At 34.4% G+C, this 16599-nt stretch overlaps 1 protein-coding gene across 1 annotated transcript; it reads right to left on the reverse strand.

Annotated features, from left to right (window-relative positions):
• Nucleotides 1-1929: 1929 nt before the first annotated feature.
• LOC106459380 lies at nt 1930-15969 on the reverse strand. Its single transcript, XM_013918999.2, has 6 exons — nt 15534-15969; nt 13495-13599; nt 12207-12425; nt 8501-8600; nt 6416-6537; nt 1930-2372 (listed from the first exon to the last, which is right to left on the reverse strand). The coding sequence occupies exons 1-5, from the start codon at nt 15810-15812 to the stop codon at nt 6476-6478; spliced, it is 765 nt and encodes a 254-aa protein (XP_013774453.2). The 5' UTR covers nt 15813-15969; the 3' UTR covers nt 1930-2372; nt 6416-6475.
• Between the last annotated feature and the right edge of the window lie 630 nt (nt 15970-16599).

Genomic DNA, 16599 nt, shown 5'->3' on the forward strand with positions numbered 1-16599 from the left:
TTGCTTATATTGAACCTCCAAGGTCTACCAAAAAGATTTAAACACCGATAAATAAGAAGTGGACTGTTGAAAACTGAAACATGAGGTGAACATGATTTGTTTTGAAAATAAAAGTCTTCACGAAAAGTTGTATAGGTGATACTAGAAACTTTTAAATGATATTGGAATAAAATATATTAGAAACGGCCTAAATAACTAATTATGTGTGAACGTATTTCACTTATGTAAAATGATGTTATTGTTGCGTCAGCGAGGTCACGTGACTAGTATCACGCCACGTCCTTCTCGAACCTTCATGAATTATCGGGAGACTACTAGATTGGGGGTAGCTGGTATATATAAGACGTTCACAATGTGACGGAACAGTGCAATGAGTAATTGAATGTATGCGGATAAAATATTGTTGGCCACGTGAGACGTGAGCGTTTGTTATAGAGCGACTGTTGAAATTAAGTGTATCGTAAAGTTGTATTCGGAAAGAATAAACCAGTTTTATTTAAGAAAGAACTTGTGTCGCTAAAGTTTCGTGGGAACGAATTTACGGAAAATTAACTAACGAACGGAGACGTAACATTATTAATGCCCAAGTCCCTTCTGATATCGATTGTTTACCATTATTTAAGTGGAAATGGGTATTGTCTCTTTGTTGTGTTATTTATTTAATTCCAAACCCTTTAAAATAAATTTTGAATTATATTTTATAAAAATGAGGAACCAATTGTTGGTTATTTTCAGTTTAATGATTGAGTATTTATATTGTTGCGTCAGCGGGTCACGTGACTGGTGTGGCGCCCTCTAGTTTCTAGAACTATCTTGTTTCTTCACGAATGCTCTAGTATTTACTAGATGTAGGGTAGTCGGGTATATAAAAGAGGGTGACAACGTGACAGGGTAATGTAATGTGTGTGTGTAGACAGTGAGTAATTGATCTGCAGTCAGAAGTATTATTGAGCACGTTCGTTGTTATAGCGTTTGTTTAGCGTGATTGTTGAAGTTGAGTGTATCGGTAAAGTTATATTCGGAAAGAATAAACCAGTTTTATTAAGTAAAGAACTTGTGTCGCTAAAGTTTCGTCGGAACGAAGTTACGGAAAGTTAATTAACAAACGGAGACGTAACAATATTATTTCTACAACAAGACTGTTAAAGAGAACGTTATTTCTGATTTTTTATTCCTGTAGATAAACCCATTTAATGCAGTTAAATGATGCACTCCAAACCCTGACAGTGTTATAAATTATAAATAAATATATATATATATATAATTAAATTAAAAATATTAATAAGAAAGAAATTAATTTAACAACGTCATTAGCACAGTGCAGATAGTACATTATGCAGCTCTAAACTTAACGAAAGCTTTGCCTCCCCTCCCCCCACCGGTGGTTCAGCTTAAAATGGAGGGCTAATTAATAACTCTAAAATTAAGGTTTCATTCCTGTATTTGGCACAGTGCAGATAATCATTTACGTAGATTAGAACACCTACTCCTCATGTCACTCTCCAGAGTGTCTGAAGGATACATGACATGTTTGGTAACAATTGGTCAGGCCAGTTATAAGCGAGCACATACACACACACACAAACATACAGACTTTTGTCAAATAATGGTTTCGATCTTTGTTTGATTGGATTGTGTGAACAATATTATGTTTTCATAATAAACAGCGCAACTCGGTGATTTCCTGATAGATAGATAGTTAAATTTCATCTTGCTACTGTAATTTCTGTCTCACAATTTAATATCCAGGGGCTTACAAATTAATCTTTATTATATATATAGGCTTAGTAAGAAGTGTGATTAGTATCGATACCTACCAAATCTAATGACATTTAGGCCTAATGCTCGATCACTGTAGAATGAAAGCAAAATATTAACTGATACATCTGGTCATTCGCTCATACATATACATGTATAAACACAAAGAAATGTATATATTTTTGCATTTATTACACACACAAAGATTTCAATACTTCCTTCTCCACAATAGGTTTTTAGATTCTAAACCGACAATATTTCGTACAAATACCATGGCAAACATTTAATAATTATTGATTCAGTAAATAATGTTATTCACATAAAAACTATCCGAGATACAACAATCGTTTTGTGTCATCATTGAAAAAATGCTTGCGTACTTTAGTTATTGAAAATAAGTATTTATCTTTTGAGATATTAATTAATTAAAATGTTTTTCTGTTTCTTAGACACCTTCAAATTTTATGTCAGTGGTGATGATGATGGTGTAACGGCGGACGATGGTGATGGTGGTGATGATGGTGTTCCCCATGAAGAGCAGCATCTAAAGTGCCTCCAACAATAGCTCCAGCTACTAGACCTGCTCCAAAACCGCGCCGTGCAGGGGGATGACGCTGAAAAAAAACATCACATGGCATATGAATGGAAATGCGTTGTTATATCTCATTTATACACAATGTATACTGATTAAATGACACATTATGGGATGGTTCCCATTGAAACAATTAGTTTTGAAACAATTGATGTATTAAGAAAATAGATTTCACATTATTCTCATCAGAATTTTAAAAAATATGCATTTGGATTATAGTACTTTGCAATGTAAAAGATCTTCCTCAGTGTAAGAATATTTTAGAAGAGTAAATTCTAGAGGATGAATAAATTTAATGGTACTGAGAATAAAACAGATAAAACCTAACTCACTATTGTTTTTGTTGCTTAGTTGTAAATATTAAAATACTTGTCATAATATGGAGTTTTCAACAAAGCTGTTCTTGAATCATTAGGTGGTAAATTCACACATCCATCTCTTCACATATATAAGCAACCTTTTTATCTAAATATATTAGTTAGTGGATAGCTAGACATTGTTTTTTATACTCTGTTCTTACATATTTAATATTCATGTATGAAAATTTATTAACTGATTTATGTCTGTCTTGAATGATTATTAAGGGGCTGAGGTCAAGGTAACAACAAAAGATTGCTTAGATAGTGCTCTTTATTTGGCAACTTATGGATACCTTAACTCCAAGACTCCAGAACTAACACTGATTTCATCTCTTTTAGAAGCTGGTTGGTTTATACTGTAACAATTGTTTCTTTTATTATTAAATATAATGTATTTCATCATATCTAATTAAACAGGACTTTTATGTATATTCATTTTATGTTTGTTAGTTTTTTATTGTATTTAATTTACAGTCTGTTTTATTGCAACAAGTTTAATAAAATCCATTGAATTTGATTTCTAATTCACAAGAATTTGTATACCAAGTATTTTTTTTCCATTTTTTACAGTAGTTAAATTATGTTACTGAGTAGGTTATTCAGATTAGACAGTTCAGTGTGTTTAGAACTACAGAATCTATTCAAACATATCTGTGGGAAAAAAAGCCAAAATTCTACTTTAGCCCAAACATTTGGTGATATCTGATAAACACAGCAAAATAAAACAATTACCATTGCTCACAGTGCATTATTTTATTCAGTTTGGTTCCTATTTCATCATGTCACATTTTATTTAGTGTAAGTCAGTGGTTATTCTTAGATGAATTAGAAGCCAAATTTAACGTAAATGCCACCTACTATTTAATCTAAAGCAAAATTTTGGTTTTTATTTTTCACTCTTATGTTTTTGGATCAATTTCACATATTTTTGTATGTTACATCAACCCAAGACTCGTGCAGTGAACTCTGAGAACAAGAGTAACCAGATGAAGGGAAGGAGGGTATTTTTTATTTTTATTAATCAACATTCTTTTTCTCTGACAGCTGATGTGATATTCTTTCAAGAATAAAGTATGTAAGTGATTCAGCTAGGTAGACATAGATTGAATTATTTCCTTCATACCACTAGCATTATGAGTAGCATATATCATAAAAGTTGCAAAAGGTAAAGTAAGGATTAACTGGCCATGGTTGCCATGTGCTCATATTGCAAGTGCTTAGCCCAGCATTTGCTATGGACTTGGTGTTCATAATTCTTTGTTTGATTTGTTGTTATATACAAAATTACACAATGGAATATATGCTGAGCCCACCACAGGTATTGGAAGCTGGTTTTTAGTGTTATAAGCCTTCAGATTTACTGCTGAGTTGGTGGGAGATTTTTTTCTTTTGAAGTGCCAAATAATGGTAAAAATATGGGTTTATTTCAAACTAGAAGTGTGCACATTGAACTTTCCTCTACACATGTGTGTACTAAAAAAAGGAATAGTTCAACATTTTTTTATTGCTGGACATAGTTGTGATATTGAAAACTTTAACATTTTCTGGAATACTTCATATATAGCTCTAGAATCAAAAATAGGCAAAGATGGTCAATGAAATTTTGCAACCTGTTTAAGATGTTCAGAATAAAGCAAAATAAATAACATTATTAATTTTGGATAAGAAGAATAAGCAAGTATATTTTATGCATAATAAGCAAATTATGTAAACAAAAAAGACTACAGTAATTTGTTTTCTTCTTTTTTTTTTAATTGTGGCTACTAAACTACTATTTTGTTTCATTATACCATTTTTGAGCCTTGAAAGGTGTTTCATAGCTTCAGAGTTGCTGTTTTAATTATAAGGCTTTTGAAATTATGTTTTGGAAGAGACTTAAATACATAACCAGTTTAATTTTAATTAAATAATAAGCTATTGTTTGTTGTATTGTTATCAATTTTTCATGTACATGTATATATTTAGGTTTTAATTAAATGTTTATTTAACTTCTAAGCCTAAATGTAAAATAGTCATTATTATGCCTCATGACAGATTTGTTACTTGTAATAGAAGGAAACATTTTTAGACTGGTACAATATTGGGGGGATACAGATAACCTGTATTTAGCTAGAACTGTAAACATTATTGAATTAAAAATAACATTTAATTTCTACATAGTTTTGTATGCTGTTTAAAAGAAGATAGTTTTAGATCTGAAAGATGCATGGTTTAACTACCTGGATATTGATACTACTAACTTGGAATCTATTAGATCCCAAATAAATTGTTTGTTTTTTTACAACATATGATAATATAATGATTACACAATTAATTTTAATAAAAATTATGAAGTTTAATGTGGATGTATTTAGCGTGAAATGATAAACTATTTGTAATTTAAACTAAAATACAATGCAACAATATGAGTTAGCACATTACCTATATTCTTCTTTAACAGTAGTGGTTCTTTGGATTTCTGTTTTTTTTGAACTAGTTATTTGAAAATGTAAAACAAATAGTTGCATTGATGTAATATGAAAAGATCAGTATATATATATACTGTTATTTGTTTATTGTTTAATCCTTTAAAATATCACTCTAAAACTATAATGTGGTTGTTTTAAATTGCTAGAAACAAGCTTATGTTTTTGTTATTTATTGTTAAACCTCTTTACTCAGATTCTGAAGAAACTAATTTTATTGTCATCCTTTTCATGAATAACTGTATTTAATAAACTTCCTTGAATCATATATCAGATGTTTTTATTCATTTATATTTTTCATTGCAGGCTGTGATGTGAACCAACAGAATAAAGCAGGTTTTACAGCCTTACACCAGTCAGCCTCTAAAGGCAACATTCTGCTGACTGACTTCCTGTTGAAAAATGGTATAGACATTATATAGTGAACTTAACCCTTGGGCTAAATTGTTTTAATAGATTTTAGTATTCACTTATTTCTGTTTCTTCCAGGTGAAAGTTAAATTATATCACTTTGTCAGCTAGAGTCAAATCTGTATTACAGTAAAAACTCCCAGTAGAAACCTAGCAATGGTTTGAAAGTAGTGATTTACTTAATGCTCTAAATCTTTATGCTCATGGTATGAAGAATCTTCAAAATGTTGTAATAGAGTTTGAAATTCAAATTCTTCTATATCAACAGGCTCAATCTGAGTTTACAATTAAAATCAAGTAGGGCATAACTAATTTCTAACAGGTCCAAACACTTTTTAAGAAAATTCTATAAAAAAAAGAGTGTATTATTACTGTATACCAAAGTAAGAAAGTATAGAATTAAAACTTGTTTCCCTTTTATATTTGTTATGCCGAAAAGGAAGCCACATTAAATATGAGTTTTTGTGTTTTAAAATAACATTAAAAAATTTCAATTTATAATTACCAAGATATGTGCATGTCATAAATGTAGGTATGACTTAGTTTTATTGCAGGCTTAGCTATAGACTTGTCAGTTGAAATACACAAGGTCAAAATACAAGCTTTAATATAAAATGAGTGAAGAAATATAAATGCGAACTAAGTGTGTTTCATCGCATATTCCAATTGTCAACAATGCTCTCAGATTTATTCCCCCTATAAATTAAGTCATTTATGTGAGAAGAAAAGAACTAATGTAACTATTTCATATTTTAGTAAATAACTTGTATATGTATTGATTTATATTTTACAAGTTTTCCTTATTATTTGAACAGATCTTCAATACTTACACTAATTTATTCTTTTCCATACTAACAGAAACTATTCTGACACAGCCTTGTCTCCTGGTTTCAGCTCTCCAAAAGTGGGTGGTGATGTCTGCCATCTCTATTTGTCACTACAGCATCATCTCCTAGGAAAAACAACTTGGTGAACATAAATGTATATATATATTTGTATCAAAGGCTATTTTTTAATGACAAAAGACCATTTCAGAAACATAAGATATGTGTCATTGTCATGGTTAGTAACCTACACGATTGTGTGAATCTAATTATCAATTTTTGTATTCTCAATTATTAGATAATGATTAATACCTTTTGTATCTTGCTTTTTGGATGCTAATATGCTGCCATCTTTTATAGAATCCATATTCAAAAACAATGTTGTAAGTGGTGTTTTTGCTCTCTTTTGAGTCTTTGGGTGGTTTGGTGTTTACTAACTACGATCATGTTTTGGCTCCTGAATGCTGTTCTGAGTTTATACTGTGTATGTATCATCTGTATGTTTTCAGAGACCTTTGGTGTAGAGGATATGTGTGTCTGTTATATAATTATTGGTGTTTATCTTCTTTATTTTGTTCATTATCAAATTTTCCAGGAATCCATTGTCAATGTTTGCAGGTTATAGTGATGTGTTTTTCTTCCATTTACTTAGCCTCTAATGCATTGTAAAAACAAAAATTTAGAATTCAGAGGCTTAACAGATATGCATAACTTTGAAATACTAATCTAACTGCAATAGCCCATTATGCCAGAGAAGACTGCAGTGATAAACTGAAATAATACTAAGATATGAATACTAAGACATTTTATAATCATAGCATAAAAGTCAGTAAAAGTTGGATATCCCTCTTGAAACCATTTAAGAAAGTTAGTTGAAGTCCTAATCAGTTTCATAAACAAACCTGGGCATCACTAGAGCATGCTCACATTGTAGACAGCATTTTGATTGAGTCCTGTTGTATGCCATTTCGGAAACATAAAGTATGTGTCATTATCATGGTTAGTAGCCTACATGATTTTCTGAGTCTAATTCTCAATTATATTTTACAACTATTCCCCTGAGCCACCACGATTGAATTGTTGGAATGGATCATAACCAGCTGGTGGCTGGCAAAAGAAAAAATTTGATCCAAAGCCTGATGAACAGCCAGGAGTTCAAGAAGAGAACTCTCATCCACAGACCAATGACCCAAAACTTTCTGGCGATCCAACCAGGCATCCAGCCCTGAATGGATACATCCATGCACAAATGTAAACTGCTGCGGAGGAGGAAGTGGGACCCCTGCCGATGGGTGGGCTCTGTTCAAACACCAATGGAGATCATCTACAATAGATGAGGGAAGGGATGTTAGAAAATCCAAGAGATCCTGGGCAAGGATCCATCAATCATGAAGGAACCATTGAAGAAACCACATATGGGCCCTGCCAAGGGGCATGAGAGGGGTCATGGAGGGCCACATCCCGAAAAGCAATAGAACCCCGTGAACTGTAAGTGAGGGAACAGACAGGGCTTTCTGACAAGGCCCATTCCATAGAACGGAGCCAGAGAGGAGAAGGTTGGGCCCTGCTGGGATGGGTGTTGAAGAAAACACCCAAATGGATAAGGTATTGGGGAGGACAAAGGAAAGACTTCTCCAATTTGACCAACCAGCCCACCCACGCAGTGTTGGCCAGGAGCTGACGAGTGTAACAGGCTGATTCCCATTTAGAATGAGCAAGAAGAACCTAGTCATCATATATACATGGCAGCACAACCCCATGGCATGAATATGTCGAGCAAAGGACCAAAACACATATGGTGCAGAGAAAAGCTAATCTTGTGAGTTTTTCATCTGAAATGAAGTTGTGACTGTCATTAGGACCATTTTACCAATATAATTAATATCATGGTGGTTTCCATTGTTTGAAAGTAAAGAAAATATATTGCCTTCAAACATTTCACAATTTTATTATTGAGTTGATTTAACTTTTATGACATGAACTTATCCTTACTATAATATAAAAAAGTTTAAGATATGCATACCACCTACTTAGTCAATGGACCACGATATACTACACACACACAAAACAAGATTTAAATATTCTGTTTACCCAACCATCGAGTTGCCAAGACTCTTCTAGGTCGCGTGAAGGAGATGTTACCAGGAGCTCCTTGTAAAGTCCTCATGTGCAAAACAACACAATCTCCTGACTGGAAATGTATAAACTTTAATTAAATCCTTTTTGAATTTAATTAATTAACTTACAGCTAATTTCTTTTACTAATAAATATTAAATTGTCATGATAGAAGTTGTAAAGTGCGAGTTTGCAAAGAACTTTGGAACATGGTAAGTTATGTACATATATTTTTTCAAATATTGACAGGGTTTTTATTGAATTTAGTTGTCCTATTATAATACCCATAACTTGAAAACATGTCATTAAAAGCTAGTATATATATGGTAGATGAGGTAAGAAGATGATGGGAAAGGTGATTTCATTATCATGAGGAGGGAGCTGTAGTACAATTTAATAACAGTGACTGTATAAAAACTACATCAAACATGTTGAGGTTTATTTTTTCCATTATAAATTACTCCTGGCAGTTTACCTCTAAAGAATTGTGCCCTTAAAGCATTACTACAACATAGTAATAATGTTCGGTGTAGGGGGAGTAGTCATCCCCCATCAAGTTCAGAAGGGTACCGCCAATGGCAGCTTCTGCTAGACATTTCTAGTCGGACTGAATTAACACATTTACACAAATTACGTCATAGTTAAATTGATGAGTTTGTGCAAGGTGAGTCATCTTTGCCCCCCCCCCATCCTTTCCAAGCCTTATGTGAAATGACACACACACAGTGGTGCAACATTAAGGTAATACTGACATGGAAGGTGGTCATGTAGAAATGAGAATCTTATAATTAGATGTGAACAAAAAGGATCATGTAACTTGGAACATATCAATACTACACTAAACAAGAAGAGTTCTAAATGAAAGTCTTCATGCAAGATGGGGCTCCACCCTGCAATACAAGGTTTCAGAGGTTGAATGACCAGCATGGTCTACAGATCCCACCAGTGTTGATATCAATATTACTGTCTTCTACGTATCTTCAGAAAAATATTAGAATTAAGTACAAAGGTTTTTGATAATGATATTTAGGATCAGGTAGATGGTAGGGCAGTGGGCTCTTGCCTTGTCCTAACACTAACATACTTAAGCCTGTTCCACTATGAAAGGCAGTGATTGGCCAATTGTACAATTGAATTCAAAGTTCAAATCTTTGTGTTACAAAAGATACGTTGATGACACTTTTGTCTTATTTCACGAAAAGTAGCTCCAGGTTCTGATGTTAGTGTCTTTCACAAACACGTCTTTATGTATTATATTTATAGTTTATTATAGCTATGACAGTGTTATAACATTATTTTAAACATAACCTTCTAAAGCTTTTAACAACTTAAGTACATAAAATTTGTAGTAACTTACGTTAAACATGAGTTGTCAAACATTAATTAATTCGTTGAAAAGACGGATTTTCTTATTACTAAAGAAACTAATATTAACGACACTCATACAGTTGATAACATTACTCTTTCATGTCTGGGTAGGTCCACCAGTGGTATGTCTGCGGACTTACAACGCTAGAAACCGGGTTTCGATACCCGTGATGGGCAGAGCACAGATAGCCCATTGTGTAGCTTTGTGCGTAATTAAAGTACAATGTCTGGGTAGTAAATCCTTGTTATTAAGGACTAAAATTGTTAACTTGTTTAAAATCGTTTGAAAGGCTATATTGAGTCCACTACGGAATGTCTTTGGCAAATGGTTATAGGACATTGAGCGAAAGGCCTCGTCAGCACTAGAAGTAACAAATATGGAGTGGTTGGCATATATTATATATTTTTTTTTGTTTTCACTCGCATGTTCTCAGAATCGTACTTCTTCCGTGTATAACAACTCACCTGTTTTGTAACATGATATGAGGCGTGAGGTTAACAATTTGACCTTCTATTCAAGGAAGCAGATGAAAGAATTTACAGCCTGACATAAACATCAAAATTACAGATGGCTAGTGCGGATAGCCCTCGAAAGCCCTACAGAATTAAAAAACATATATAAATGAAAATCACTGTCTGGTGATATCTAATTACCTAACATTTCAAATGTCAAGGCTAAACAAGAAAAAAAAAGGCAATGATTAGGTTTCTGACCTAATTTTAGTGATATCAGCGAAAGAGTGTTAAATTTATCTGAAATAGACTCCTATGACGTCATGGCTCATACGTGATCTAGTCGTTAATGGATCGAAAGGGCGGAGATTCAAGAACGCGCTCCATACTATGAATGCTCTATAAAAGTAACGGTCAATATCTTTAATCAGTTCAACGAGTTGGACGAAGCCCTTTGGAGACGAATACTGCTGGCTGGATTCCTTTCTTGTGATTCAAAATTATAGACGACCAAACCCGAATCTTCATGTAGCTTTAGTTTATCTGTCAATAAGTGCTCCAACAGCTCATTGTAGTCAACAAATATGCTTTACGAAGACATTTTTAACTACGATAACATGATCACATTACATCGTTTAAAAATAAGCCAAAAATGCAATTCTCTCTCTCGATTTTTTAAACAGTCTGTGAGACATGAATATTTTATTCCCAAACAAAGCTTTGGGGATTTTTTTTTTTAATTTCCGAATAGAGATTTGAAGTCTCAGCAATATATAGATTCTGCACTGCCCACCAGAGGGACAGAATTTGTCGTAGGTTCGAAGCTATGATATAGCAAAACCCAAAATCCCACACAAAACACGGTAGTGGCCTCACGTATTGTGTAATACTAGTTCTATAAAGCTGTTTTCGCGGGTTCTGACAAATAGAGATGGCTGAGGAAGCTGGCTTGTTACCGCTGTAAGTGCTTGAACACGAACACTTGAACTATGTTGTGCAAGAGAAACGCAGTCTGGCAAAACACTATTGAGAGGTGAGTTCTTTTGACAGTGTTTTTTTTCTTTAGGCTAACAGATCGAGTCCTTTATTGAAGTACTTTGTTTTATTATTCTAGTTTGAATACCGGAAACCTTTGGTAGCCCACCCGATTCCAAGAATTCGATGTCCTTGGTTCGCAGCCTGGATGTTAAAATAATGAACGTAAAGATAAAACTAAAAAGGTAATTTAAAGGATGAATAAGCATGACTAAATGTTAAACTTGCGGATCTGAGGTTCGTGCCCCATTACCACACACACACACAAAACTTGCTCCTCATTTTGGAGCCATGGAGTGACGGTCAATTCCCACTATACAATCTGTAAAGAGTTGGCTGTAGGTGATTTGGACCAGCTGCCTTCCCTCTAGTCTATCATTTCAAAATTAAGAACATATAGCGCAGATAGCTTTGGTATAGTTTGGCGCGAAATTCAATAAAATAATTTCAGAGATACGTTTTAGCAAACGTGTACATAACGTACTGAAAAATGGTCTTCTATGACGTCAACCCATCACAATGAATGGATACCATTATCTCAACACGTCAGCCTAACTAGATATTCCTGGTTATTCTTATGACGTCATCGTACTAGAGAAAGGTTTGGTTTTAACGTTTCCTATACTAAATAATGTCCAACCTGAAAAGTTTTTAGTTTGACAAGTAATGAAAATGTGCACTCGGATTCAAAAAATCTTTCTGAGCTTAAGAATGCATATAGTGATCCAGCATATATTAAAGAGTACGTTATTATTTATCAATCAGTTGCAGTGTTCACTAAGTAATGTTAGACCAACAAATTCCTCCGATCATCCACTTATATACCTGAACATCCCACTGCAGGATGGTGTAGTGGTCTCGCCCAGCATCAATGTCTGGAACATCTTCAAATACTCGATCAAAGCAGTTGTTTTCCAGCTCATAGTTTCGGAAAGTAGCAAATTTTCTTGGGTAAAACCATTTTCCCCACCGATGAGAGCCAGCCACAAATTGGATGCTGGAGTCCTTTGATACGGAGTCTACGGGCATCCATACCGAACATACCTGATTCGAAAGAAAATTCAGAAACTTCTGTTTCTCTTAGCTGGTGGTTGGAAAAACTAACTTTTGAAAACATATTAAAAATAATTGTACATTTTCATGTTGAGTTCGAAAAGCTAGGACTTTTTTACGTGTTTAATGTAGTAATTAGAACCTTCTACAATCTTTTTACAGTCTGTAGTTTTTGTGCTATAAAATATTCCTATCAACGTTGTTGAACCATGTCATTTCGTTATTGTAGCGTCTAAAGAGATTTTCAACAGTTGAACTCTGAAATTTTGCATTGTTCTTTGTACAATAGCAGCTCAACAACATTAACGTTATCTATAGCAGAGACTGCTGATATAGCTATTAAAAATCTTTGACTTAAAAACATTTTACAAATAGCGGTTCGACCTGTTTAGGTCATCATCGGGTCAAGAATGGCTTAAGCAAGTTGAAACATTGTTACTTTTATTGTTTAAAATAAAACTTTTTAATGCCCATATCAGCCGTCTCTGTTATGGACTTACTTCAAGTGATCAACATCATGAATACTAATATGATGTTTTTTCTTGATCTTATAACACGACATTAACTAGATTTTTCTGGACAGAATGGTATGTTGAATTAGTTGGGCGTTGGTGTCCGAAACATCGTCAAATACTCGATAGAACCAGTTACCTTCTGAAGAAGTCCTCAATCAGGAAGCCGAAAAATCGTCCAAAAACTGACAACGTACAAAACTTAGATAAACTCGAGACCTTATAGCTACGCCAACGTACCATTTTGTCCATAAAAACCTAGATACTTTCGTTTTATATTGTCTTAAGTGAAGACTTAAGTATCTTAAACTGCGCACTGGCAGACGTGCTGCGATAGGACTCCACAATTGGAGGGAGGAAAGCCAGTGCTAACATCCTCTAGTGTGTGGATAAAATAAACCTTTCACTCAGAGACGAAGTTACGCTCTTTAACGGCGTTTATGTTAACAGAGCCAAAAATTTAACGTTTGATTCGTCCCTTCTAACCTAATGAATAACAGTAACTTATCTAGAAGAGAATTAGAAATTAAACTATTATATATACAAACCTTAAATCCATCGATAGGATAGTAGGATTGGTCGTGATGCCATGGAGTTTTCTGGGTCGTTCCTGGTTCTTTGACTAGCACGTGCTCGTGATAGAAGGCAGAATACTGCAAGAGCAAACATCTACAAATGAACTGTGGTTCACAAAACGTATTATATGATGGAAATCAACGAAGAACTTACTAACCGTTTGTGTTTTGCGTTCTAGAACTTGTTACTTTAATTTCTAATATTTCAAAACACTGACGTTCAGATGTCTTACATAATTTTTGAACTACGTTTAAACTATTTCACTCTAGAACTACAAACGAATGGGTGGGATCCAGATGTGACTTCTACTTATTCGTTACAGGATCATATGGGCCTGGTGGTCGACTCACAAGCGCTATGGGTTGCGGAATCGAAACCCGATATCTAACATGCCCTTTCAGCCGTGGAGGCGTTATAATGTGACGGTCAATCCTACTATTCGTTGGTAAATAGTTGGCTGCCAGCCGGTTGCCTTCCCTGTAGCCAGCAGTTCAAAATTAGGGACCGCAGCAAGTAGCCTTAGCATCTTTGCCATAAACATACAAAAATGTTGAGACAGTAATATTATCAACATTAGAATTATTCCCTCTATGTGAAATCACACATTTTGTACACGACAATGATCGATTTGACCCACTTTTGGGTCAGTTCTTTACACACTGAGTTGGAAAAAGGAAAGATATAAAATTATCCAATATGTTACAATATACTGACCCCATCGGTATTGAACGATATGAAAAGAAGTCAATAATTTGAGGGTTAAAGTCGTATTTCTGCTTTCCATGTCAGTTGTCGTTATGGAGATAGAATCTTTATGTAGAATTTGGGTTTCACGATGACTCCCGGTTTCTTAAACAAAGCAGTCACTTCATGCATATGTGTTCACTTACTGAGTTTCCAGCTGGCATCTTGTAGCATAGCATGTAATGTCCAATCATCATCTTTCTCATCCTGATGAACATTAGTTACGTGTACCAGTTAAATTACCCACTTTGTTTTATTTTTCTATTCGTCACCTTGAAAACACAGACAGAGAACTTAACTTTTCGTTGATTGTTATACAATGTGTTTTGATAATGATATTTTATTTAAACGTGTTACCATAATAAATGCTTAGTTACTAGTTGAAATGTTGAAAGAATTGGTATTTTCAACCTGAACGGTACTTCATGCTTGCGTGGGCTAAAGACCAGGTCAGAGAACCTTATGGTTAAGGTATATCCGTCCCTAATTTCGAACCTTTCACAAGAAGTAGTAAGCAGTAACCTTCGTCGCAACGTCCTTATCAGGATCTTTGAATAACGGAACTGCGGCCACAGCTAAAACTTCGAAGCATGTAGAGCGGCGTAACGTGCGCCACATCAGGTCCGGCAGACCGGGTAGCAGCCGGACCGACATTTTGTTACAGTAACTGTTGGGCTTCTTAAACTTTAACTTGCACTTCAAAAATTGTTTCTAGTTTAATAGATAGACTTGTAGTATTATGTATGTATGAATGAATCAGTATAACAATGCATGATAAAGACATAATGGAAGTCAGGGAAAAAAATATTAACGTGAAAAAATAAGCAGATAAATGACTTACCTGACATTTTGACCTCATCGCTTTATCTTATATTTTCGACCCTATGATCTATCTCCAGTTACAAAATGCCCCAACAGTGGCACAGCGGCATGCCTACGAACTTACACCGCCATTAACCAGGTTTCTATACCCGTGGTGGGCAGAGCACAAGTAGCCCATTGTGTAGCTTTGTGCTTAAAACCAATGAAAGAAAAACGGCTATAAAAATATTTATTTGTATGTAATGAATAGTAATTTTGGACCTGTAACTCAATCCACGCTGGGAAAATTTATGGGAGGGTGAAATATGTGTGCTACACTCCCTCCCCCAACCCCTTCTGATGCCTCCGGTGTGTATTATAATATATTTAAATGTGCATGTAAATGTTTTAAACAGAAGAAAAGCTCTCTGTCACCTGCTTATTTGTACAATAGTTCTTTACATACCTGAGACTGCATTAGAAGACCTGTCATCTCAGCAACTGGTGACTGAAAGACAAAGTCCCTGAATTCGGAAATCCAAGTCCAGTTGCAGTAATCATCGAAATAAGCTCCTGATTCATTCTGTCCTCTCAAAGTCTCAGAAAAAGAGCTTTGATTCTCCAAGTTTCTTTGTATTCCCTTTTCTACGGCTTTAACCCATTTAAGGTCAAAAACATTTCGAATACAAACAGCACCATTATTCTGGTATTCGTCGATAACTTCTGACGTGATTATGTTCTGCATCTTCAGTTCTGAAATTAACTACGACACACTGGATAACGTCCTTAATCTTTATCCACGTGTTTATCGCTTAGCTTGTAGAATCCTATACAAGACGATGTTAAAGCTTTCTCGTCGTGTAGCTGTGACGTCATATCTTCTCATGCCTGATTGATTGAAGCTGAAATCCAATTCTCTTCGACCTTCCGAGTAAGAACCGATTAAAAACATATTTCATGTGTATGTATTGCTTTTATATATTTTGTGAAAACCAACTGAAAGTGACAAAAACGTGAAGGGAAATGCGATTTTTAACGTATCACAGGGGGTAGCACCAGGGAACGGGGTAGAATTTTAAAACATCGTATGTCCTGAAGCTCTAAACATAATTTCCTTCGTGCAGTTATTTCACACAAATATATAAATTATAGAAAATTGAAATCATTGACGAACAAAGTTGCCAGAAATTACAGTACGTTTGTGGCCCAACAAACATTATCATCCTAATTGTTCACTCAGCTATTTGGATGGCTTAAGAGACTGATCAACTATTATACCAAGATCCCTTTCTTTCATGACACTGTTAATGTTATTCCCAATCAATATATACTTATAATAGATCAATGATCACTTGCACCCAGATGTTCCCCAATTTCCACCCTCTCAATCATTTCTATATTTGAAGTTAACAATAAATCTAGAATATTATTGTTTCTAGTTGGTTCCTTGACTAATTGGTGAAGAAAACCATCTTGATCAGGTTCCAAAAACCTTTCTCCCTCATGGTTTGACTCTAACATTTCCCAGTCTA

This window comes from Limulus polyphemus, unplaced genomic scaffold, assembly GCF_000517525.1.
Source record: "Limulus polyphemus unplaced genomic scaffold, Limulus_polyphemus-2.1.2 Scaffold27, whole genome shotgun sequence".
NCBI classification, from domain to species: Eukaryota; Metazoa; Arthropoda; class Merostomata; order Xiphosura; family Limulidae; genus Limulus; species Limulus polyphemus.

Excerpts from the sequence above, each read along its gene's own strand:
- LOC106459380 (XM_013918999.2), bottom strand. The coding sequence starts at position 15,812 with ATGCAGAACATAATCACGTCAGAAGTTATCGACGAATACCAGAATAAT. Across the intron at positions 8,601-12,206 it reads TCCTGCAGTGGGATGTTCAG|TCAGGAGATTGTGTTGTTTT; the intron begins GTATATAAGTGG and ends ATACATTTCCAG. Across the intron at positions 6,538-8,500 it reads CTTGGCAACTCGATGGTTGG|GAGATGATGCTGTAGTGACA; the intron begins GTAAACAGAATA and ends TGTTTTTCCTAG.